The sequence below is a fragment of the Carassius gibelio genome, chromosome A25 (assembly GCF_023724105.1).
Source record: "Carassius gibelio isolate Cgi1373 ecotype wild population from Czech Republic chromosome A25, carGib1.2-hapl.c, whole genome shotgun sequence".
Classification (NCBI taxonomy): Eukaryota; Metazoa; Chordata; class Actinopteri; order Cypriniformes; family Cyprinidae; genus Carassius; species Carassius gibelio.
Window position 1 is genome coordinate 5,172,872 of NC_068395.1, and position 26,586 is coordinate 5,199,457.

A 26,586-nucleotide genomic window follows, 5' to 3' on the forward strand; every position below is an offset into this window, starting at 1 on the left:
GTAAAATGCTTTTAGATTCTTACATTATGCCTTTTTAAACTTTGATTAGCATAGCATGGCATTGACTAGCATACTGTATTAGGCTACAACATGTGCTGCCAGTCACAAACTTGGTCACAAGAAATGACTTAACTTAAAAAAAAATCACTAAAATGATTTGAAAATGTCTTTCTTTTCTTCACAACACTGTTTTCAGAACAGGTTTAGCCTCTTCGGAGGCGTGTGGGAGAGTGTGGGAGCTTTGAAACGCCACTGTTTAGACTGGCACCTTACCGTGGCACCTGGAGAACTACAAGGTGCTAAACTGAGACACCAAGTCAAGAGTTCATCTTCTCCGAATCATTCAAGTGCATTTTTATCCACCAGATTCAACAATATCCATCAATAGAAGCATCTATTTCCCAAAGGATAATATGTGTATACACATTTTGATATGAAAACATTTAAAACACTTTCTTTTTATGCTTTAGATTCATAATTTGATTCAATAGGTGTATCTAATATTTATAAGAATATCAACAAAGCATCTGGTGTTATGAATGTAATATTTGCCTTTGGGTATTTTTAGTAAAATTTTGTGTGGTTAAATAAGTTATACACTTAACTGACTTTTCCATGAAGGAATTAGACTAAAACAAACAAACAAACAAACAAACAAACGGCATAGAATAATTTCTGAAGGATCATGTGACACTTAAGACTGGAGTAATGGCTGCTGAAAATTCACAGGAATAAATAGCATTTAAAAAATATGAAAATAGAAAACAGTTATATTACTGTGAGACTCCAGCATAAGAGACTCCTTTAAAAACATAAAAAAAATATTACTCCAAATATATCTAGTGTGATATTTGTGATGACTTGTCGTTTCAAGGCCCCGGGATGACCTCTGTGATGTGAACTGACTGAACCCGGATCTCCCCCTCTGGGAGCCGAGAGGTGCCAGGACTGTGGTGGTCTTTGGCACCTCAGAGTCACGGTGGGCGAGACTGTTAGCCTCTATTAGTTCACAGTCTTATAAGACCAAAGTGTTCACTATCTTAAAAGGATAAAAAAAGACTTCACCTTATGAAGGCATATGTATCTATTCAGTCCTAAAGCTATAACTTTTATTCAAACTGTCTTCTTAACATTCCCATGGGAATGACAATGTTCTCTGTCTTTTTTTCTCTCCTCTCGTGGCTTGCAGCATTTTGCACCCCGAGTGCGAATCATAACAAAATATCTTGAGACAGAGGTGCTGCAAATCAGGAGAAACATGACATTGCATTGTGAGAACCACACAAGTATGTTGTGCCCAGTTAAAAAAAATAAAAAGGACATGAAGTACACTACATACTGTAAGTACAGCATCATCATATGAATCTCTAAACAGTCATTTTTGAACCAGAATCTGCATGTCAAACGATCTTTGCACTCATCTTCCCACCTGCTTCCACAGCTTCAGTGACTGCTAGGAATAGCTTGTCTGCAAACTAAAACCTCTCAACCAAGCGAAAGACAGGGACTCCAGCTCTGTTTCCCAGGTCTTGCTCTTACATCTTTCACACAGTAGCTCAAACCCCAAGACAGAATGAGCTGGCAGGCAGAAGAACGTATTCAGCCCAAAAAAGTGGATAAAAGAAAGGCCCAACACAAGCTGTGCGAATCACATAAATGTTTATTTTCTGTAATTCATAATATACATTCACAAAACAAAAACATCAGAATGGAAAACATAAAACATGATTTATTTCTGTGACAGCCAGAAAATATTCCCGAATAAATATGCAATAAAAATGAAGAAGCAAGTGTTCACAAACAAAATTAGAATCAGTTACACAGAGTTTATCATTAATTATGCATAATGAGAAAGAGGTTTTCATTGCATTTCCACCAAATGGATCTGTCCAATTTTACAGAAATGTCACGAAAAAAAATAAAAAAAAGGTATTTGTGATCTCACAATTCGGACTAGGAAAAATCTGGATTTTGAGACATAAACAGAGTTGTGAGACTTTTCTTTTTAGAATCTCAAATTTCTGAGTTTATATCTCAGTCTTTCAATTCAAATGTAATATCTTGCAAGTCAGAATTTTATATCTCAGAATAGTGGGATAAAATTCTAAATGATCAGACTCAAAAAAAAAAAAAAGATTTCAAGAAAAAGACAGAATTGTGAGATGTCACATTTACCTTTTATAAAAAAAAAAAATAAAAAAAAAATGGCAGAACATGGCAGAAATTGGCCTCCATATTCAGATGAACAGTTTCATTCTGGTAGTAATTTGGTTTTTAAAACAAAACAGTAATATAGTGTGCATGCACGGCTTTGTTCGTTGGTTACAAATGTGACAGCTTAATTCACTTTAAGAGATAGTTCATCCAAAATAAAAAAAAATCATGTCATTATTTACTCACCTTCATGCAATTCCAAACCTGTATGGCTTTATTGCTTCTGTATAATACAAAATAGTTTTTTTCTTTTTTTTGGACATCCAATGCAAGTCAAAGGGGTCCAAACTGAATAGACATTCTTCGAAATATCATCTTTTGTGTTAGGAAAGACATACAGGTTTGGAACAACATGAATCACATTAACAGAGATTTTTTTTTTTTTTTTTTTTTTTTTGGTGTACTGTTCCCTTAAGAGGCCTACCACCAGCTCATGAAACCTAAAATGATACAGGTTACCAAATGACTTGTATGGTCTAACCAGTTTTATTTGCAGTGAGACATAGACTACATCATCCAGACAACACATTGAGAAAAGACACAACATTACTTGGTAAATTACACACATGCAACTCAGTCAACAGCTTGTACAGATATGTGGCTCTGTGAAGCTCAAATCCAGAGTGACCAAACCCTCCGACTTTTTCAGGATTCATAGAATAAAAGAAATCATAACATAACAGGGTGATAGAGAAAGAGAGTGAGAGAGCACTAAGAAACAACACATTTAGTGAAAGGCAAGGTAAAGTGAGGTGAGTTCAGTCCGGTGCTCCACCAGATTGGGCAATTTACAGGAAATAAAGCAAAAATAGAAAACGGAGGAAGCACACATAATGGTTTCTGCAGTGACCCAACAAACACAAGCGCACATTCTGCACCGAGCATCCGAACGCACAGCGACACATTGAGAACAGTCTCATGACATATAGTAGGACCCTTGCAAACACCAGGACAAAAATACACCTTTTATCAGTGGAGGTTACATCATAAGCAATGGCGGAGGGCGAGACGAAAGCCAATTACAAGCTATAGAATAAGATAAAAAGAACATCTCCAACAGTACCTGAATTTATTGACCAAGAAATGGCACAGGATTGAGACTTCCATGACACTGATTACCTCATCTAAACAAATCTGGGACAAACTGTATTTTTCACTGGAGGTTTTTCTCTATAATAATCACCTGTCTGAAACTATATAACTAGTGCAGATATTTTTTTGAGGCTCCAAGTGACCCAGCAGGCCTTTAACTTACTGTATATGAAATATCAGGCATATTTATACATTGATATTTGACTAGGGTAGTTCCATCATTTGGTCCTTCTTGTTTTTGAATATTAGAGTTTAATATAATATATTATGAGTTTTTTCTTGAATAAACCCAGTTTTACACATGCCAGCAGTTGATATCTCCACGCTAATAGTTAAATGCAATGGCTTGGACCATCCTTCAGATTTTCACAGCAAGACCTTCTCTCTGGTCTCAGGCAGTTTCAGGGCCAATATTCCACCAAGTACCAGAGCACAGAAGGACAGCAGAATGGGGATGACTTTGGTAATGCCTACGAATGAGGCAAAGATTGAGCTTCCCAATATAGCTGCGAACTTACAAATGGCATTTAAGACTCCAAACGCTGTGGCTCTGTAAGAGAAGTCAAGACCAAGCAATGAAAAGACAGTGTGTGTTTTTACATGTAGCCTGATTTTTTTTATTTACTTTTTGTGTGTGTGTGTGAAATCAGACTTATAATGTGATTGTGACACGGCTTAAGCCCCTTTCACACTGCCATTCCGGCAAATACAGGGGTAAAGTGTCCCTGCAATTGTTCCCTGGTCGCTAGATTTTGCACTTTCACACTGCCAGTGATGACCCGGTATATGTGCGTGCTTTCACACACAACCCTTGAAGATCCCGTAACGACACGTTACATCAGCGCGTGACGTGTAATGTACAAGTCGAAAACGCTAGGCACATTATACTTTCACTGAAGCAAGCAAACGATCTCTGAGTCAGCGCAGAAAGTGAGGAACTAACTGATCTCTGCTTCATTACAGTTTGCACATATGTTTTCGCCGCGAACATTGATCTTCCTTCAAAACAGCCGGTTAAAGAGTCGCGCGATAACGCGCGTCATCACTTCGACATGGAATTAGATCTGGCTTTTGTTCACACAGCGCTCGTACCGGGTCGAACTCCGCAATGTTACTAGGTCCCCGACCCAGGTTCAATTCGGTAATCGATCCCGGGACGTGGTTGCTTTCACACAGAAGGCGACCCGGCAATGTTCCGGAAATATTGCGGGTCCGACGTGCAGTGTGAAAGGGGCTTTAGTTTAGCATGTATGTTAATCAGACTACAACTGGCCTGGACATTGTATCTAGCTCCAATAGACAAAGGTTATAAGCAACATGTCTTTAATTGTTTAAATATGCAATTACACCCCAGTGTTGTTAATAACTAAAACTAATGACTTGAAATAAAGCAAAAATAACTAAACACACACACACACCCACACACACATATATATATATATATATATATATATATATATATATATATATATATATATATTTATGTGACCCTGGACCAAAACAGTCTTAAGTCACTGGGATATATTTATAGCAATAGCCAAAAAAAAAAAAACATTGTATGGGTCAAAATGATCCATTTGTCTTTTATGCCAAAAATCATTAGGATATTACGTAGAGATCATGTTTCATGAAGATATTTTATACATTTCTAACCGTGAATATATCAAAACTCTTTTGATTAGTAATATGCATTGCTAAAAATTCATCTGGACAACTTCAATCGCGATTTTCTCATTTTTTCAATTTGTTTTGCACATTCAGATTCCAGATTTTCAAATTGTTGTATCTCTACCAAATATTGTCCTATCCTAACAAACCATACATCAGTGGAAAGCTTATTTATTTTCGAACAATTGACACTTAAGACTTTTTTTGTGGTCCAGGGTGACAATATATATTACACACATTAGACAAAAAACATGAACTTTAAAAAAAAAATGTTTTAATTAAATTTACAAATGTTGCCTATAGGAAACAAACTAAACTAAGTTGAAATACTAAAATTACTTAAACTTAAAAATAACAATATATAAAAATAATAAAATTTACAAAAAGAACACATCAAATTACTAAATAAAATATTTGTAAAAAAATCTCAAATTTGTATATTAGTTATACCTTTTCGAAGCTGGGTAGAGTTCCACGGTGATGACTTGAATGCCGTTCCATGCTGCTACGCTAACGCCACAAAACAGACACTGCCAGGCTATGATGGCTGCCTGACTAAAGCTCAAGAAAAGAAAAAAAGTGCAGCCAGCAGAAATAAGCATTGAACCCCCTGGAGAAAGAAAAAAAAAATCACAGGCTCTTCTTATTTAGAAACAACATTAGCCACTTAGATTGGAAGCTGCTACACCAAAAAAAAAAAAGATAGCATTTCTGAAAATAGCTAAGCTAAGGTTTGTAGCCATCTAGATAGCAGTTTGGCTCACCTATAATCTTGATTCGTCCAATCTTGTCCATGAAGAGTGCTGAGATGATATTTCCAGGCAGCACAGCTAAGCTGCCTAAGAAGCTGACCAAGTAGATGAGGACATCGTTCTCCTCCTCATAGTCTAAATGGCATCCTTTCTTGTTGTGCAGGAATGTGACATTCTCTAATGTACAGTCAATGAACTTTTCCTCATATAAGTCTGTGAAATTAAAGAAACCATGAGGCCCAATGCGCTAAATCATCTGTGGATTGTGGGTAAGATCTCTTACCTGTGTCGTAAAGCACAGTATTGCGGATGGTGCAGTTTTCAAAGATGGTGTCTGTGGATCGGATGTTCTCGAAGTAGCACTCCACAAATAAGGAGTCTTCAAACTTTACAGATTTCATCTCAATGTTGATGAACCTGCATGAGAGCACACAGAACACATTGAGATACTACTATAGCCTGACCATTTAGAGAAGAATTTGTTGATAATAGATGTCGCAGACGGCGTTTTTGTCAGCGTACTTGTCATTGATGTATTCTCCCTCTTTATGTACTTGGTTCTCCAAAGAGAAGTTGAAATGAAAATGCTCCACCTTCTCCCGATGAAATACTTTGACCTTGGATTCATACTCCTCGTGCTGGAGGTGTTTGATCATGTCAGGAAACCACACAGATAGCCCGTAAAAACTGAAATATACCACAAGAAAGACAAGCAATGAAATGTTTCGTTTTCTAAGTGCGAAAAGTTTACCTGTGTGGCAAGTTTGGAGGTGGAACTATCGGTTTTTCCAACCAATGTGTTGCAATTCCATTTGCTGAACTAAAGAAGAGTTTAATAAAATAGTAAATTCACCAGTGTAATTAGCAAAAGGGAATTACCTAAATGCCATTGTGAACCATATGATGGCCATTAGCAGAGTAGCGAGTCTTAGATCACGACCAAAGAGGGACAACACGTTTTTCATGACCTGCACAGAAAAAACACCTTATATTAATATTATGTACTGAAGAACATTTAGTCAACTGAATTGTTAGCTTTACGGTTTACCAGCTTTGTCAGTGTCAAAGTTCGAACCACCCATCTCTGGAAAGCAGTTCCAGTTGCAGTCTGAATCTCAATAAACTCATCTTCTTGTGTCTTTGGAGTCTTGATATGAGTTACCTGGATAAAAGGATTCAATGTCCATGAGGTAATATGACAAAAAAAAAAAAGTCTTCATTATATGACGTAGACCTAAGACTAAAACAACTCTTGACAAACAGTAAACTTACAGTAAACACTCTCTCAGGTTCTCCTTTGGCTCTCCAGTTGGTGTCATGAACCTGTTTCAGGATCATCCAGGCCTCATCGTGTTTAGCATTCTGGAACAGATGGATATTGTTTCCTCATCGCTGTGTGATTGTTTCTCATAATGGCTTGATTTGTGAGGTACATACTCTACTGATAAACAGTTTGGAGTATGATTTATTTGTTTAAATAAGTTAATACTTTTATTCAGCAAAAAAGACATTTATAATCTTGTTTATAAAAGTGTTCCTGTAGCTCAATTGGTAGAGCATTGTGCTATCAAGCGTTTTGGGTTTTGATTCCCCGGGAACACATGATAGGTAAAAATTGATTGCCTGAAATCACTGTAAGTCGCTTTGGATAAAAGCGTCTGCTAAATGCATAAATGTAAATGTAATGTATTTAATCTTACAAAAATGTATTTCAAAGAAAGCTTTTATTTTGAATTCATATTTGTGTGTGCTGTGTAGTTTCATGCTTATTAGAGTGTCACTTGGTTAGCTTAGCAACATGCTAACGTCAAACTCAATTTAGAATTGTTTGGCGAAAGTCACAGGTGGCAATCGGATTTGTGTGGTGCAAGTTGCTGTCTAGGTACCATAACATGTTATGATGCTATCTTAGAAAGCAGCTATTTGTGTATGCAGTAGGCAGCAAGTCAGCTCACTAGGTGTTGGAACAGCACTATTGTATATTTCAGACATGTACCTCCAGTAGGAAGCGTGGGCTCTCAGGCATGAACATCAGCCCAAGAAAAGCTGCTATAGCTGGGAGAGCACAGACCAGAACAAACACTCTCCAGCTGTGGAACTGGAACTCTGTGCCCATACTGAAACCCCAGCCTAAAAACATTGCAAAACACAACCGACATGTAAAAACAAGGGGAAAAAGGGAGCATTATACACATAAACCACTCTACATATAAAAGATATAGGCATGTACCATATCGAGGGATGATGCCCCAGGCAGTGAAGGAGGCATAGATGCCCCCCATCATCCAAAACATGCAGAGCCAGCTGAGATGTTCTCCTCTTTTATCCATCTGCAGGAACTCAGAGAAGTACGCATACACGATTGGGACGGAGCCCCCAATCCTGCAAGATAACACATGGCCATGGTTCACTTACAACACAGTTATTCCTATCTGCAAACTTTCATTAGCTCAAACTTTCATTTTGTCCACAAAACCTGTAAATTGCCATGAGAGCATATTGACGAGACCTTTAATGCCATGATGTAGTCTTACGGGTTTTCTATCTTGAAAATATGACCAGAAACAGCTACTGTAAATAGGGAGTACTTCATCAATCAGACCTGTAATTATCACCCAGCATTGATAGGTTTAAATTAAGAAGTTGAGCCAAGGGAGAAGGGCTTGAGTCTGTACATGCCTGATTTACACAAGGGCTCAACCTCTAATGGAAAGCAAGTACTTTTTGTCAAGCAATTACAAGGTGGAGGTCAGATAATATTTTTTTTTTTATATACCACTCGTTCTCTTTCTTTTTCTCTCCGGCTTACCCAATTCCAGAGATCAGCCTGAAAAACAGGAAGAAGCCATATCCCTGCGCGAATGAGGAGAAGAAGGCAGAGATGCAGTTCATGGCCAGGACGATAATCAGACATTTCCGCCGACCGACTTTATCAGCCAGGCCACCCCAAAGAAATGCGCCGAACATCATTCCCAGGAAAACAATCAAACCTGTCGAAGCAAAGATCAACCATGTGAGATAGACTGACATACAGTAGATATATTTATATAGTATTATATATATATATATATATATATATATATATATATATATATATATATTAATACAAATAAAAAATAATAAAAGTACACACTCCTCTATTTTACAGTGCCTCTAGGAGGTATTACCTCCCTCTTTTCCTCCTTGTTAGTATGTATCAGGTTTTTCATCGGCCAAAAATAAATTGACTGTGCATTGTTTACTTTCAATCACTCTGCTCTAATGAGATTCAATAGAGTCTACATGTGTTTGAAATGACATAGAAATATGTAAGTTCAGGACTCAAGCAACCACAATCAATTTAAGCTAATGTAGTCTCGGAAATGGAGGGAAAGGACGTCAAATGAGCAGTCACAAGGTTAAGTGTTTGCAATAGAAGATTTTGCGGTCCTGGTCGGTCTTAATGAGTGCGAGTGGGTGTTCAGAAACTATAGCAGGGCTCACAGGTGTGCAAGATGAATGACGTGACACGTTTAGTGAATGTAGCTGTCAGTGGGGTGCTCACTTAAGACAGCAGTGAAAGAGCTGGCATTCAGTTTGAACCTTTGAGTAAATGTTGTACAATGATAGTGGAAGCATGTTATTATTATGCCAGTAGATTTACTCTTTTTTGAAGGGCAAGATTATTACCATTATACTTTAGGAATACAATAAAAGTTTTAAAGGTTTAATTGTTATTATTATTTAACATTTAAGCTATTTTTTAGCTCAAACGTTAGCAAATGGGTGTAGGGTTCACTTCCCAGGGAAACGTATGACCTTTTGCTTTGGATAAAAGTGTTCACCAAATGAACAAACATTACGGTTATACTTATACTTATTCAGTGCAGAAATCACTGAATCTTTTTCATTGTTAATATCTGCAAGATTTTGAACAAATACCAGGCTCGTATTCTGGTCTTTTATTTTTTATTAACATTAAATATCAGTTATAAATATGAAGAATTTATTACATTAAATCATTTAATATAAATGATAATTATCTAATTCTATTATGATTTCAGACAACATTAATAGTAACGTCGTACTCTCAGTTGCTTTTAACTAATTTTATCAAACATAATTCTGCATAATTCTGCAGATTTCCCCCTCAAAACTCTAGTGTTGCACAGGCATGAAGCTCGAAGGCCTGGCGTGGAGTACAGATGGTCATGTGGTGAAGGGAGTTTGGTGTAAGACTAGTGTGAGAGTGACAGCACTGTCCTCTATGAGCAGTTCAACATATGGAGCTGAGTTGCCATTATGCCCGACTGCTCAGCATGAGGATCCTCCCAGCATCCCATTGGTCAGCCTTAATCCACCGAGTCACGCAGTCGTGACCATGTTTCAGAGCCAAAATGAGGGCCCAAGGCTAAGCCGATGTGGTGATTTCATTCTTTATTGCCATATAAATTTACATGCCAACTTCAGTTAACATTTCTGGGGTTAAAAGTAAGGTGTGTCATTTTTTCCAATACTAAAATACTTTCACCTGTCTCAGTTTAATATGGTAGGTTTATTCCCCTCAGAAGTCAAAAGACTTGGTGCTTTCAAAACATTCTTCTGTTTGTTTGAGAATTACGACCAGCCTGACATAGCAACACTGACTCGACCAATGGAGTGAGTATGGGCGGGGCTATATGTTTTTTTGACCAATGAGAGATAATGGAGGGCTAAGGAAACTGTTTAAATAAAAGGAAACCATGTAAATCAAAAACTTCTTTTGAAATTACATTTGGTGCAGAAATGGTACATGTTTATTGAACTTTTTTAATTAAATGTTTGAGACACTAGATAATTAGTCAAATAATAATAAAAAAAATTATATAACTTTATTAGTAAGGTCAGTTGAAAACATTTCAAAAACATAATGAGATACGAACCTCAAACCAGTTTACTTATTTTAGAATAAAAGTGTGTTAATTTAGTGAATTTTCGGCAAAACATTAATCTAGTTTATCAAGATAATGTTGACTATCACCAGTATAGTGATGTATGTAACTCAGTTTACACAGAATTTACTTTCAAATAAAGCAGCTTTCTGTTGGCAATCATGGCAAAATCACACAACTAACTAACTGAACCTGATGCAAAATCTCTGTGAGGTAATCATTTGCCCTCAAGCCAAATTCACAATTGCATTTAAATAACTGGATTTTGCCAATGAAAATTCGCCAGACAACAGTAAATGTGACAGCACTTTAATAGTCAGCTGACAAGCAACCCAACATAAAATATACTGCAGTGTTGGGCCAAAAATTTAAAACAACTAAAAAAACCTGTAAAAGTGGTTGACCCATCTACAAGCTGCCATGCTCAGTTCTTGACCTGCAAGCAAATAAAATGTCTCTGCAAAGATGGCATGTCAGAACCAACCCTGATAAGTAATGTGAAATACATGAAAAAACAAGTGATGAATGTAACCTGATGGTGACTGCAGGGGGGATGGACACAATTTATCTATCAGAGCAAGGTCAGAAGAGAAGCTATCGATCTGTCGGGCTACTGCTGACACAGTTGTTCTCCATGACTGGTGTGCAGGATGGAAAGTGCTTTCTCATTCTGGCTCCCTGACATTCACAGACATTCTTTACTCTCATATACGCTAATTCTGCACACATATCAATATAACTTATCCAGGCTGGGTAAGGTTTTGCACTGTCACTACTGGTGTCTTGAAGAATTCAATCAGATAGACAGATTTGTAGATTGCATTTATTCTTACAAGGTAAACTAAAGTCTTAAAATGTTTATTCCTGTTTGAATAATAATAAAAAAATCTTTGGATTGTCAGGCATAACTGTCTGTATAGTTGATATAGGGAAAATCAGTTTGGAGCACATTAAATACAACTACCCCTTTCTAAAATTTCTATTCTTGCTTGGTCTTGCTTAATTGTTTTTCTGAAGCTCTAGTCTGCCTGAAAACACATCTCAGTCTTACCTTTGGGATTCACAAGTCAGTTCCCCCAACTGCTTTACTAAGCAAGAGTGGATTGATGTAAAATTGAGCGTAAAATCCAGCCGCATGAATCTCAGCCATCAAGTGCCCCATTAGCTAATTTGAGAACATTCTTAATTTGATGGTCTCCTTAAGTACCAGCTGGCTAAAATTGACTGTATTCCATCATTCAGGTCTGTCTCAATTCACAAAATCTTTTCGTCAGCATGTGCATATGGAACAGCATCCAGGACTCCATAACCAGCTAAATTTAATTCATGCGGGTTTGCTTAGTTGTTTTTCTGTTATAAAACATTATTCAGGAAAAAGGATATCAGCACATGAGCTATAGCCATAAGCATCAATATACACCAAATAATTCTCAACAATGGATATGTACATAATGGAATGCTAGCACAATGCTAACTACATACTATATACAGTACTACTACTGAATAGTGTACATTGTACACGGCCTGCTTTGTTTCAAAATGATGTGAAATAGAACACATTATGCAGCGCTAAATATTTCAAACACTAGTAAACTACCTTTTTTGACATAATGGTTACCATTTGTATAATCACAGTTTTACTACAAATACCATTGGTAAACAATGGTTAGTGTAGCAAAACCATGGCTAATTTGTGGTTACCATGGTTTAACTATAGTAACAATGTTGTTGTTTTTTTGTTGCTTTTATTTGTAGAAAAACCATGGTTAATTTTCATTGGTGTTACCACTGGAAATTTAAGACTGAGTGCAATGCATTATGGGAAATCAGAACCTATAGCCTAAGTGCAGTATACTTCCCATTTTGTCTTATTTAGTGGATCATTGTGCTGTTTAGTGTAGAAATACTATGGTAGTATGCTATTCTGAACACTAAAACGGTGACTTACCCAGCATTCCCTTCTCAGCGTGGGACAAACACATGTCTTTCTCTGCACTGGGTAGCACCAAGGCCACTACAAAGCACTCCACGCTGTCTGCCATTAGTGCCAGACCCAACACCACAAACAGGGTCCACTGGAACCTCCCATGTCCACAGTCCTCCATGATGTCCTCGTATTGTTCAGCAAGCTCTTCCTGATCTGAAACGGCATCTGCCGTGGTCCTCGCTTTCGCTCTCGCCGCCCTCCGGGCAGCCTTGACCTCATCGGGGTGGGGGATGCCCTGGTACTCCCCTTCATACATTTGATCTTCTTCATCGTGTCCCTCTGTGACGTCACTGGCAGCATCTTCTTCCTGTGGAGGGTAGTCAGTCTGATAGCCATAGCCATCCTGTCCTCCCTGTCCATACGTCCCATAGCTGTCTCCATCTCCTTGGTGGTAAATGTTGTTGTGATAGGGGTCCGCCATGGCTTCAGAGATGTTCTAACCTAAACTGCACGTTGGAGCCTATATTGGCATAATCCGTAGCTGCCTTGGCTTGTGTCTATGTTCTTGTGATCTGCTTGAGTGTTTAAAGAAATCTTGAGAGGTCCTCAAGGCTCCAATCAAATGGGTCCCTTGAGTTTGACAGTTAGGATGATGGTTGGTCACTTCTAATCACCTTTGATTTTCAGAGCTCTCATTGGGCCACATGCTGAGCCTGCAAATGGAAATCAAAACTGAATCAGTAACACGGAACCTTGGATAAATGCTTCAGCATCAAGCATATAAATTAAGGATACATTTGACTTCTGTACTTACTAATGACTCTGGTCTAAAAACTTAATGCTTTGTGAAGCCAAGGACATATATGAAAATATATAATCTGGGGTACGAAAAAATGCTTTGAGTAGCACCCAGGCTTTCTTATCGACCGTTTTGTAAATTGGTCCCAATTTCAAGATGAATAACACCTAGAGCTTGGTCCTATTACAGCTGCTGGTTTCACAACTGGTTTTACTGGTTCGACTCTTTGCCAAGATTTGATAAGATTTTATTTTAAAGAAATAAATAATAAAAAAATAGTAATTTGAATCCACAATGAATGCTTGAATGCATTGGCAGTAAAAATAAATAAATAAAAATCCAAATGAAGGACTATATTGACTGGAAAAAATAAATACATATCAACTACAGATGCTATAGATAGACAGACAGATAGATGGATGGATAAATAAATAAATAATGGAAAAATGGCTGATTTGTTGTGCTTTTAAGCATATTTTACTGAACTGTCCTGCTTATAATGTTACTAGACATTAAGTATCAACATTTGTACTTCTATCATTTGTTATTAGATATTTTATTTTCCAGCATCATTGGCTATATTCATGGCAATAAATACATAAATAAACAGTCATTAAATTAAACAGTGCATTAAAATAAGCAGGCATTATAAGTACAATAAATCAAACAGCCATTATTTAACAAAAGTAAAATCAGCCCTTTTTTCTTGTATGGCATGCTGTTTTAACGTTCCTTCCTTTTTTCACACTTTTAAATAGGCTTTGTAAAGCTGTAAACAAATGAGCTCACAAATGAAACCCAGACCTGTCACAACTCACAAGACACAGCGACAGCCTTAAGCCTTAAGGAAGGTTTTACGCAAGGATTTTTTTCCCAAGTCTTATTCCGACCAGGTCAAATATTCACATCACCATCAGACAGACACACTATAAATTACATTACTGTAGAAGAGTAATCTAATCCACCATACATATGTTAATACTGTCTATCCTATCTATTATTACCTAGAAGGCCTGTGGACTCATTACAGGAGATGGTGCTAGCTGAGACATTCATTCATTTGGTATTTGGGTTATTAGTTTAGTTTAACAAGAACCCTAATTTAAATTTCTTTGGTTGGAGCGAGAGGGCACAAGTGGGATCATCCTTTGAATTGCTAATTTGAATAATCGTATAATGAATGCCGAGGTCACATGAGCCTGTTCCATATTAATTAGTGCTGATGAAGAAGACATGAAAACTGATTTGTCTAAATTAATTATATTTATGGGGTTTTTATAGCTTTAATTAGACAGAACAGGAAAAAGAGAGCGGGAAAGTACTGTGAAACATTGCCAGGAGGCACGTGTGCTAATCAAGGTGGTCTGCAATAACAGGAGAGAGCTAGCCATTACAATTTCCATTTGTGAGTCCAAAATCCTTCACTAACCATCCTGAGCTGTGATGTCAAAGGTAAAAATGAAATTGTATGTTTATAAGTGTGGTCACTAGCAAATTAAACTATTGTGCTAACTGTGTAAACTCAACAACTGATGACTTTTAAATGAGCTGTCACACATTATATCATTTAAAAATAAGTTATATATTGTTAAATTATTATTATTAGTTTTTGGTTTGGTTAGCCAACTAGCTTTACATACCACTAGTCAAATAAACTGCCAAGCATATGGCTAGCTGATTAGCAAGCCATCTAAGCATGCCGCTAGCCTATTAGGCTGCAAGTTAGCATGTCAATTAAAAATTTTTGTTTTGTTAGTTGCAACTTTGCATGCCACTATTCTATTAACATGCAAAGCATGCGACTAGCTGAGTAGCAAGCCATCTAAGCATGCAGCTAGCCTAGTAGTCTGCAAGTTAGCATGCTGCTTGCTGATAGCCTGTGAGATTAGTTATCAGTGCCACAAAAGGATAACTGAAAATGCTATTTTGATGATCTATGAGGAGATATTGTGAAATGTCATGTGTGTTTGAATAAGCATAACACACATCTTGGGAATCTTAAAACAGCATCTAGCAACTGGACAATGTTAAGCAGCCAAATCTTGGTGTTTACCCCTGCACATCGACTCTAACATGCAGCAAGGCGTTTTATTATTGCTGAATTCATGCATTTTGAACCGCAAATCTGAAAAATTGCAACACATTAACACCTGCTAAGTTTAAGGAGAGATTCAATTCATCATGATGGGAGATACACAAACAAAGCTTCAATCTGTGTGGATATTCTTAAGGGTCATCAACAATACAGAGATATGATTTCCCTCAGGAATTGATCCAAACAAGGCCTATTAGAAACTGTTGTTGGGGCAAAATCAATCTGCAATTATTTGAGACCGCGCACTCCTCTCCAAATTCCCATGTCTTGTTAAAAATTACTTTCCATCTGTGCATTGTATGAGGGGGGCAATTCTGGCACAGCGCTGTACAAAACTGATAGAGCTCATTACATGGCTTTTTATTCAAGATTGATTCACTTTGTTTTTTTCGTGTCCTTTGTGGATAACAATGAATTTGTTTATTGTCCAGAAGAGGACTCCACTGAGGTAAATGTGCAATTTGGCATTTTCTCAGCCCGCCAGCATCTGTGACAAAGAGGCTCATTCCCTGTTGACTAAGACAAGTGAACAGTTTCCAGATGGGCTTTTCTCAAAAAGAATCAGTAGCAGGTTCATCTGATACCTTTTCCATCAAGCCTGCAGGAGACATTTGGCTCTTTGCAAACTGATCCAAGAGAACATTTCTAGCTGTACTTTCTGAGCAATAGTTACTATGACAATAGCAATAGTTTCTATGACAATCAGGCAGACTTGAGAGTTAAGGCAATGACTGCTTTGTTATTCAGGCTAAATATAAATGTCTAAAAAAGCATACTTGAAGAAACTTGGAATCGGTACTCGTTTGCATTGAACGAACACATTATTTTAAACCTACGGCGAGATCATTGACATTAAGAATTTTGAAAGAATTTGTAAAATAACAAATATGTCTAAATAAATTCTTACATTGAATTTAAATAATAATAAATGAAAATCTAATTCTGTGTTTAATTTCACAAATACAGTAAAACACCTAACAGGTATTTATTTAAAAAAGGTAATAATGAAATTATTAAAAAAGTTTTAATTTAATTTTATAAAACATAAATAAAATACAATTTATTGTATTGCATTTAATTTAATATGAGTGAACTATTCCTTTAAGTGTGAAGTGTGTCAATCGCTGCACTAATATATTTTTTGTTATTTTTTGAGAGTTTTACAAGAAAATACTATTTCAGTCTTTCTACTTAAAATGTCATGTTTAATTCAATGTGTTACTTGCTGTCTCTTTGTATTTTAGGTAAAAAGGTGAAGTGTGTGTTACAAGTGGCCCAAAAATAACTGTAAATATACTGACTACATATAGAAAGAATGCAGCAACTAACTCAAAAATAGCATTGCAGTCTGTGCCATCTCAGATGAATGATATGTGTATAGCAAAAGAGCTGATGTGTACATGGCTGGGCCTTGAGAGAGAACACACTGCAGTAAGAAGAGAGCCATGGTAAAAGACGCTTCAAGTGCACCGCACCCACGTCAAGCCAAATATACATCACATGCATCAAACCATAGACGCCTGGCCATGAAAGACTCAGGCTAACACTCTGTTACATGGAGCCCATCATTCATTATCCATGGGGATGACAAGATTCTAGTTAGTTAGTGGATTCAGCTGGTGATATTCACAGCTTGAGCACAGAGATGGCAAACTGTCCAGCGGGGAAGCAAGGAACTATAATTAGGTCTATGTTCAAATATTTGGAGTATGACAAATGACTTGTTAGTAAGAGGTTGGATGAAGGTCTCCCAACAGGAAAAGTATCAGAGAGGTTTGTGGTTTGGGATTATGATGTGTTGTGGGTAATAACGTGGATGACAATGGTCATTTGTCAACTTTTGGCTTTAAAAAAACAAGTGTAAAAAGTTAAGTTGTTCAACACTGTTGTCATATGTGTAGTTCAATGTGATGAAGTGTGACATGCTATGACCATATTAAACATTTAGCTGATTCTTTAATAATTATTATGCATGCTGTTATTTTAATTGAGGAATATTAACAGTAATTTAATTGGAATGAGCAATTAAATGAACTTGTGAACAACAAAATATGATCCAAACATGAAAAATGCAAAAGTTGCTCCTGTCTATCTTCTTTAGAAATGAACGGCATGTTCTTGACGTTATGCGAGAAATGCCATTTACAGAATATTCCAAGATGGCAGAATAAAGCAAAAAGGCACCAAAAACAAAAAGTTGGAAAGGAAGATCAGAACAAACAAACAAAACAATAGGGAGGTTGCTGTGAAAGAGTTGATGTGATATCTTTCCCTCTCATCATATTTTATAGCTCATTATGGCAGACGTGGCACAGAAATGACTCTTTGTATCACACTCTTCCCCAAAATGGAAGAATGGTTAGGTGTGTGTGTGTGCAGTTATTATGAGACGGGAGCTAAATCTAAAGCCTGTAACATCTCAGTATTTATCTGATCATTACATGTTTACTATCCTTCCCATCTAAAATAACAATAAAGTTCACACACCAATTTCATATCTTTATATTACACCCTCCGTGCACTGTATCCCACAATCTCCTATGTATAGTGTTAGGTTTCTGTACAATGTCTAAAAAAGTCTGTTACATTGTTTTTTTAACAAACCAAGCATAAAATTCTGAGAGGTATCTGACAAACAGGCATCCTGAGAAATCACACTCAAACTGGCCTCTATTAAACATCAAACAGCCAATGAGAATCTCTCTGTATTTTACATATCACGTGGCATTTTAGACACAATATTTCCAGATTCCTTTCATCTGTTAATGTTCATTCAAACAACGCCACAGCAGAACCGCTACAAAGCTGCAACACATTGACGTCTATCAATTCCTGAATCTATCAGTGTTTTTGAATCTCTTGAATGAAAGATCCAATCACTCATAAAGCAGAAACCCGTTTTACTTCTGAAAGAGACAGCTGAATTAATGATTCGATCAGTGAATGAATCAGTGAATCACTCAATCACTTGTTGAGACCTTATAGGCAATGCAGCAATTCAGCAACACTCAAACAGCTCATAATCAAATATACAGAAGGTCTTCCTGAGTCTAACTGGGTCAATCATATTTGCAGATAATTTGAAATCTGTCCTGATAATATTCACGCTTGCCCCTCATTCAGATCAATTAGTAAGTGTCTTGTTCTCATGGGATCTCTGAGATATATTGGCACGGACTGGGATTTCTTTGTCTTGTGTTACACTGTTTCTTTTGAACTGCAGAGCTGCATGGCTTCCCTATACATTATGCATGTATCTAGTCTATGAGCCGTGGATTCTTTTGGTATTGGATCTTTTCTAACCCTGTGCACGCTACACTGTGGAAAAATAATGTTGTATTCCCACAGACGAGCAGAAAAACTTGACATACACACACTGACAATGAAACCACGGTCAAAATCCCATGTGGTTGACACTAATGTCACATCTTTCAAAGCCATCGCTCTCATGACAGTGACATCTTCATTATCAGAAATGCTATTTCTAACCCAGTGAAAGATGATCTAATTTAGCCCTCTCTTGAAAGTGTTGATTGACTTAAACTTGTGAGTTAAGCTAAGAGAAGTGTTAACTCATCATGATCTGATAATTGTGTTGCCCCGGGCATCTGCCTAAAAAGTTGAATATAAAATATGAATCACAGCTCCAGGAAAACTGATTTAGACAAATGAATTAATAACAATTTATTAAAATTGATATATTATCTATAAAACTATCAAATATATTCAACATGTTTAAAATGGAATGTAATTATTTTCAGTTACGTAAAATAATTTAAATGTCTTAAATTATGTAAACATTTAAATTTAATGAAATACTGTAATTTATTTGAAGAAAGTGCATATGTTTAAACGATAAGAAACACGATTACTTAAACAATCTAAAATTCACACATTTAAATGATCTAAACGGCAAATTTCTAAGTTTTACAAAATAAAAAATAAAAAATCTAAATAAAGTATTTAAATGGATTCCTAAATAAACATTTAAACTATATAAAATTTAAATATTAAAGTTCAATAAAATAATTATTTAAATATGCAAATTGAAACATTTAAATTATTTAAGATACACCTAGAAATTACATAAAATAATAATAAAAAATATATTATTGAAATCATATTATTTAAATAATCTAAAATACACTTTTAATATTTAAAACATTTGTATATGTGAATTAAAATGTTGTTTTAATTTCTTTATTATATATATTAAAAACAGCAAGATACTGAATTAAATTACTTTGCATGTTAGAATATCTTTTGAGTTGAGATTTGTAATGGAATCATTCTTGTTATTGTGACACACATCAGCTGATTTATTGAAAAGAGCTGACTCAAGACAACAGTGCAACACAAAGTGCAAATGAGATTTAGATTGGATGTGTAGATTTTTAGTGACAATAACTTTAATTTACTTAAGAAATATAGTGCTTGAGTCGTCCTGCTTATATGATGCTTTATGTTGCTTTTTGGAACTTGAAAGCTCTTGATTTCATTCACTGAAAGAAAAAAAAAAAAAGATCAATACTGAAGAAAGTCAAATTTGGAAAGACATGACGGTGAGTAAATGATAAAGGCATTTTTCATTTTGGTGGAACTAACTTTAAAAGTTGAAGAATCTGTCAGTGTCTATAGTGGCTAAAGCCCTCGAAACAAGACCTGAATGTCTACAAATCAGTAAATGATCTTCATTATCACTGACCTGACCTATCTCTGAGATGTTTAGGTGTGTGTGCGGGGCGGAGGGCGGAATAACAGACAGAATCAGTTTGTGAGATCAGTTGTCGTCATGACAGATGAGAGCTGCAATTTAATCCTGCTTAATACTGTGGAAATTTTATTCTGTCCACTGGCCACGGATGGCTTTGGATTACTCTCTCCCTCTCTGATCCAGAGTGCACAGATGACATGAGAAAAAGGATTTATCTGTTCCGTATCTCTCATTGCACTTTATTTTCGTAGATAGCAGCTAGCATCTCTCATCAGCGATAAAGTCTGGAGGAGGAAATGAAAGCCTGCCTCTGCGAAACAAAGCCAGTCCTGTTTGGTTTGTTTAACAGACTGGTTTTATGAACTGCTCACATAGACAATGAGGTCAACAGAGAGCCAAATGAAACCTATTTGCTTTCCTAATGCAAGTCCGTGATCTTATGGTAAACAACTCATTGGTTGTTACCGAAAGTCATTTGTCATATACATCCCTAACTTTGGTGGCAAGCTTTCATCCTGGTTAACAGCGGCTGCATATAGAGCACAGTGCACGCTGATGTATGTTTCTACACAACCCCACCCAAGCACTTTCCTCTCCAGCTCTCCCTTGATGAAACAGCCAGCTGGGTGTTATATAACCGCTGCTTTCTGAGTTCACGGATGCACCTATTTTGCTGCTCCCGTGTGCAGTTTCTCTCCCTTTAATCATGTGCGGTAATGAACACAAATGCATGCAAAACAATGAGCTTCATGAAGAAAGATATTTACATAAGGTTAAACAACACTCTTTGTAACATGCATATAAAACAGTCAATCTGACATTATAATTGCAGGTGGAGGTTCATTTTAATATTCAGTAATTAATCACAGTATATTGAAGACATCTGGAGAACCAAATTAAGATGCTTGACTGGGATTCGCTTCTCAGGTGTGACACGGTTTAAAATACTGTGCTCGCTTCATCTAGGCCCAAGTCCCAATTTGTATGTATGTGTGTGTGTGTGTGAGTGTGTGCATGTGTGTAGAGGTCAAAGATCATCACCCATGGTCGTCTAAATGTAAGAAAACCATAAACGGTTAAAAATAGCATTGAAATATTGAAAGATCTATACTGGGCGTCATGCATCAAAGGGTTAAATCTAATACCTTCCAATGAAAGCAATGAAATGAGCTACACGCACGTGCATTTTCAAATCTACAGGATCTTCCATTTTTAATCTTGTGGTAGCCACATATTCGATAACACGGTTTTAATGCTATCACGCGCACACACAGACAGATCGGGAGGGATAAATACAATCTGAGAGGTCCATTAAGCTGAAGAGGAGACGCGTGTCTCACCAACGTCTATTTCTGAGCTCGCAGGTGCACATATAAATTCGACATGAGTTATTGATTGATTCCCATGCTTTGCAATCCAGCAGCGCACGCATAAAACATGCTTTGTGAAGGGTTATCAAGATCTCCAATAGCTGAAGAGACTCCATTTGTAGCATAGCATGTGTTAACTGAAACGACTTGTGTCGATGATGTGATTTAGTGCCGATAAGCAGGTGTTAGTTCACCCACTGTATTGTGAATAGCATCCTAGTGCTAATGCCAAACAGAGGTCTGTATTAGCGAGTCCCATTAGGAACACATTGAGTTTTATTGATTTCCTTGACATGACAGGGGTCACAAATGTCCTCATATCCATTAACCAAGTTTGCTAAAACAGAGGCTATATCCATGCAGCCTCAGTGATGTCAGCAGAAAAAGGAAAGCCATCTCATGAAGATCAAGTTTTGATTAATAAATGATGGTGATTTGATTCCATACTGACTTACAGCAGATATCTGAAAATCGACACACACTGCCCAATCAAATGCTTAATATAAAACGAGGTGGCTCAACCTCTTCAAATGGATTCGCGTAGTTAAAACCACCAGTGCACATCAAATATCTTTGTCCGGATGCATAATTATTCAATTAGAAAGCAGCACAAATGGAGTAAATCACAGAGGCTCAAGGATGAAAAGCCGTCGTGTTATTAGAGAGAACCCTGCTGTGAGCGGAGCTCTAGTAAAATATTAAAGAGTCTGCAGACATTTCACGCACTTGCTAAATTCAGCAACACTTTCCTCTACGGCTGACTATTAATACGTATATATGTTTTATTTATTTCTAATTCAGTTGTTATTTAAAGAAAGCTCCTTACTGACATGAAAACTGAGAATTTTGATGCTTAGCAAGACGTATTAGCGCTTCGTGACTATGACACCTGTCATGTTCTTCACAGATAAACAGATAAAGAAAATGTTAATCATCATGGTTTCAGGAAGCTGCATGGTTAAGAGTGGGAGAAAAAGAGAGCTCTTTTTGCAGTACATTAAAGCGTGAGTTTCAGGGACGTTCTGCTCCAGCATTTTTTTCTGCTCTCTCTTGAGATTCACTGCCCGGAAAAAAAGCTTCTCTCGCAAACATAAAACACAAGCCAAACTGTAGGACTGCAGAACTGGCATTGCATTAAAGCTAGGTTGAAAAAACAGAGCTCTTTTGCACAAGCTCACGTTCACTTTTGTCATTGTAGTTTAGTTACAGATGACTAAATGCATGAGCAGTCGATAAAGACAGGTTTAAAGTTTGGGCAGACAGTACAAACCGGAATAAACTGTATGTAGAGTTTCTTGTTAACATATTTTTTGGATAACAAGATCTCAACATTAAATGCTATTAGATTTTACACCTTTGCTTTAGCTATAGCAATATTTGAATTACCATAGAAAAAGAAGGTGGATTGAAATATACACAGAATTACACAGAAACTGCTAGTCAATTTCACAATCAGTTACAAAGACATGGCAGGTAGAACATTGTATTAAATGTGAAATTTAGAATTTTGAAACGTGTACATATACATATATACTGATAACATTTAATATGTTAACATATCATATTAACATTATTATATTAATACATCAGTATATGCAGAATTCACCCATCTATAATAACTTTTCTAACATACATCTAAGAATCTAAGGGAATCTGTGAGATTGGATGTGTATAATGCAGTTAGCATGGAATTTATTCAAAATACAGCTAAATGTTTTTGATTTTTATTTACAATGGGAACACAAGGTAAGGTTTGATTTGACCAATTGACCCATCATTAAACCTTGTCTCAAATATAACTTTTCTAACGTATGTCTATGTCTATGGAGGAAATCTGTGCATTTGGATATAGCTATACATGCATTCGTGTTCCTTTTATTAAAAATAAAAAGTAAAATGTTGTTACTTTACGGAAACAACAGTAACTAATGGGGGCAGAGCTTAGCACAGATTAAAATCCATGGAATTAATTCAAACATTGTTTAAAATGAATTCAGACTCCTCACACATAAAAAAAAAGGCCAAAATATTAATTTACAAGGTTTTTGCTTTATAAATATGACAGACATTCCAACTGAGCAGATTCCATGTGGGCCTGGATGTATCCATTTATCCTTGTGGGAACTGTGTGCTATTTTGAAAAGTCTTGAGTATCTGCCAGCTCTACTTTGGAGCTTTAGACTCATATCTGACTGTGGAACATTTAACATTTTAGTGCAAAAATTGGTCTAAATTTGATGTCGTGCTTGAGCTTTGTTTCTGCTAACTCAAAGCAGTCTTCAAAATTTGTTTTCGCCCTGCATTCCCTTGCCACGAGGTGCCTCTAACAAGTCATATTTCTAAAACATGTTTTCTACCTTTGATCACCAGGAATACACAGAGGAGCAGTGTGAAAGCCACAGAAGACTTTCATCAGAAGCTAATGATCCAGCAGAATCTGGGATACGGAGTTAGAAACGCTTTTTCTACGTTTGCTTGACAGGTTAAGTCGCCAGTGTGAATACGTTCACCTGCAGTTGAACGTAGAATACAGAAGAGTAGCATTTACTACACAACTAGCTTCATCACGAGCGATTAATGAACAGTTTTTGTATCTGAGAAAGGCTATAATGGCTCTTCTGGTGCCTGCGAGACATTTAGAGGATATAAATAATGCATATGTTTTCATCCATTGCAGGGAGATCCCCCAGCCTTTGGTACACAGCTAGCACGCACACATTTTTTTTATATATACAGACTATAAACACACAACTTGCATTCAACCACACATTTCTGAACACACATGCATGAACCGAAAGTGATAAATATACATTTTTATAGTTTAATTAATTCACAATCTTGCATCATTTTCATAAACTTGATGCTTTTCGTGTCAGAAAGAGTAGGCCAGTGAGTATCTACCTAAATAGTAAATGATCAAAAGCAAGTTTCATAATGGTTCCAGCGAAACGCCCCTCTGCGATTGATGAGCGTTCTACTTTCCGAAAGTGGTGACGATCGTGCACTTTATCTTATTAGATTATTGCATCACTTAGGCACTGCAGGAGAAATATATTTACACTGTGTATTGATTATGTAACTGCTTCCAAAATCTACTAAGCAGCAACCAGACGCTCATTGATTCATTCTATGAATGGAAGCATCATCTAAACGCCTCAATGTCTTCAGTTACAGTTTATTTTAAAGAAAAACTCCTTTTAGCTGAGCTTTCTGGGCACTGAAAGCCTCTGTGAGCTTCAAACATGATTCTTCCCTTTAATATTTCATTAGGTTTTAATCTGCAGAGAGCCTCACTGTGCATTGCCACCCTTTAGTATGGACTTTCAAGGCAAAATATTCCATGTAATACACTATATCACCTTATCTACATACACAAGTCATAAACTTTCTTACCGTCAAATTATGCTGACTATGCAACAAAATAGTCCTTTGAGTTTTAAAAATAGAACAATTTACAATCCCCCGAAAAGCTGCGTGTCCGGTAATGACGACCTGTGGTCAAACGTGAGAGAGCGGCATCATCCAGAGAGCCAGCGGAGATGCTGAACAGGAAGATTAGGATGCGAGCGCTCCCTCTCGCACTCTCCGTCCCTCCTCCCGACCCGTTCGTCAGAGGAGGAGCTCCCTGAACACGCCCAAGCGACTCACAATGCCAGCATCCATCCCTACCTCGGCTCCTCGCTCACTCCCACATGTGCCAAAGCTGGCGGGGAGCAGCTAATGTTTGTGACAGAGAGAGAGAGATGGAAGGAGAGATACTGTAGAGAAAACAAGAATGCACATCAGGGAGGAGGAATTGGGCTTGGCAGATGGATAGTTGCTGATGAAAGGGGGGAGGGGTCTCCACTTTATAAATGACTGATGGGTTTTGTAAAGTGGACTGGGATGATCTATCTATCTATCTATCTATCTATCTATCTATCTATCTATCTATCTATCTATCTATCTATCTATCTATCTATCTATCTATCTATCTATCTATCTATCTATCTATCTTATCAGTCAATCCTTCGTTTAGCTCATAAAAGAAACATGCATCACTATTCTTACCGGCTGTAGTGCTCTCACCTGGCAAGGTGTGTGTGTGTGTGTGTGTGTGTGTGCCAAAGTGCTTCAGGGTTTGCCATATGGAAGTGCTGCATAGTCTGTACTTAAGAAGAATGAATTACATCGAGCCTGATGCGAAACCCTCCAACAACTCAGATGTGGATAAAGCAGATGGCGCAAACGCTGTTGTTGGCTCACCTACCCAAGGCTTTTTGCTTGACCTGACTTGCACCAGATGTGTCTATTAACATATTTAAACCGTTCGAGTCATTTGTGTTGACAGACGTATGTGACTTTTTAACCACATTCTGATTTGACATGCTTTTCTAGAGTTCCCACAAACTGTGTTTCTTTTGAATCATTATGTCTTTGAGAGAAGTCTTTTATAGCTCACAGAGGCTGCATTTATTTGATCAAAAAGTGAAACAGTAAAACAGTATTGTGAAATGATATAGCAATTTAAAATAACCGTTGTCTATCGCAATACATTAAAAAAAATGGAGTTTTAGAAGCTGAATTTTAGTGTATCACATCTTCCACAAAACAATATTATGCAGCAAACACAGTTTTCAAATAAGAAAGGATTTCTAACGGATCATGTGACACTGAAGACTGGAGTAATGGCTGCTGATGTAGCTTGCCATAACAGGAATTAACCGCATCTCATGAAAGTGCGTATAAATAGTACGCCAAATGAAAAGGAAAACTTGTGGTGTTGATAGTCAAAATTGGACTTTAGCGTGCATATGCTACGCAATGGGTAGGTTTAGGGTTGTGGGGTAGATGCGTATCATATGCGCGCCAAAATTTTTTCCTATCATATGCATGCGAAAAAAGCGTATTATATGCAAGCCAAACACATGCATATCAAATGCATGCCAAAGTCCATTTTTTCGTATCAATACCACGAGTTTTAGTTTTTATTTGCCGTACTTTTTATACGCATTTTTATAAGACTGGGCTCCAGGAATAAATAACAGAAACAGTTCAATCAGTCA

At 36.9% G+C, this 26,586-nt stretch overlaps 1 protein-coding gene across 1 annotated transcript; it reads right to left on the bottom strand.

Annotated features, from left to right (window-relative positions):
• Nucleotides 1–1,642: 1,642 nt before the first annotated feature.
• On the bottom strand, nucleotides 1,643–25,103 carry LOC127947309 (synaptic vesicle glycoprotein 2B-like). Its single transcript, XM_052544321.1, has 13 exons — nucleotides 24,935–25,103; nucleotides 12,585–13,276; nucleotides 8,536–8,716; nucleotides 7,957–8,108; nucleotides 7,723–7,856; nucleotides 6,999–7,088; nucleotides 6,775–6,888; nucleotides 6,606–6,694; nucleotides 6,249–6,413; nucleotides 6,010–6,143; nucleotides 5,739–5,939; nucleotides 5,425–5,584; nucleotides 1,643–3,856 (listed from the first exon to the last, which is right to left on the bottom strand). Exons 2-13 carry the CDS (start codon nucleotides 13,042–13,044, stop codon nucleotides 3,673–3,675), a joined length of 2,064 nt encoding a protein of 687 aa, XP_052400281.1. The 5' UTR covers nucleotides 13,045–13,276; nucleotides 24,935–25,103; the 3' UTR covers nucleotides 1,643–3,672.
• Between the last annotated feature and the right edge of the window lie 1,483 nt (nucleotides 25,104–26,586).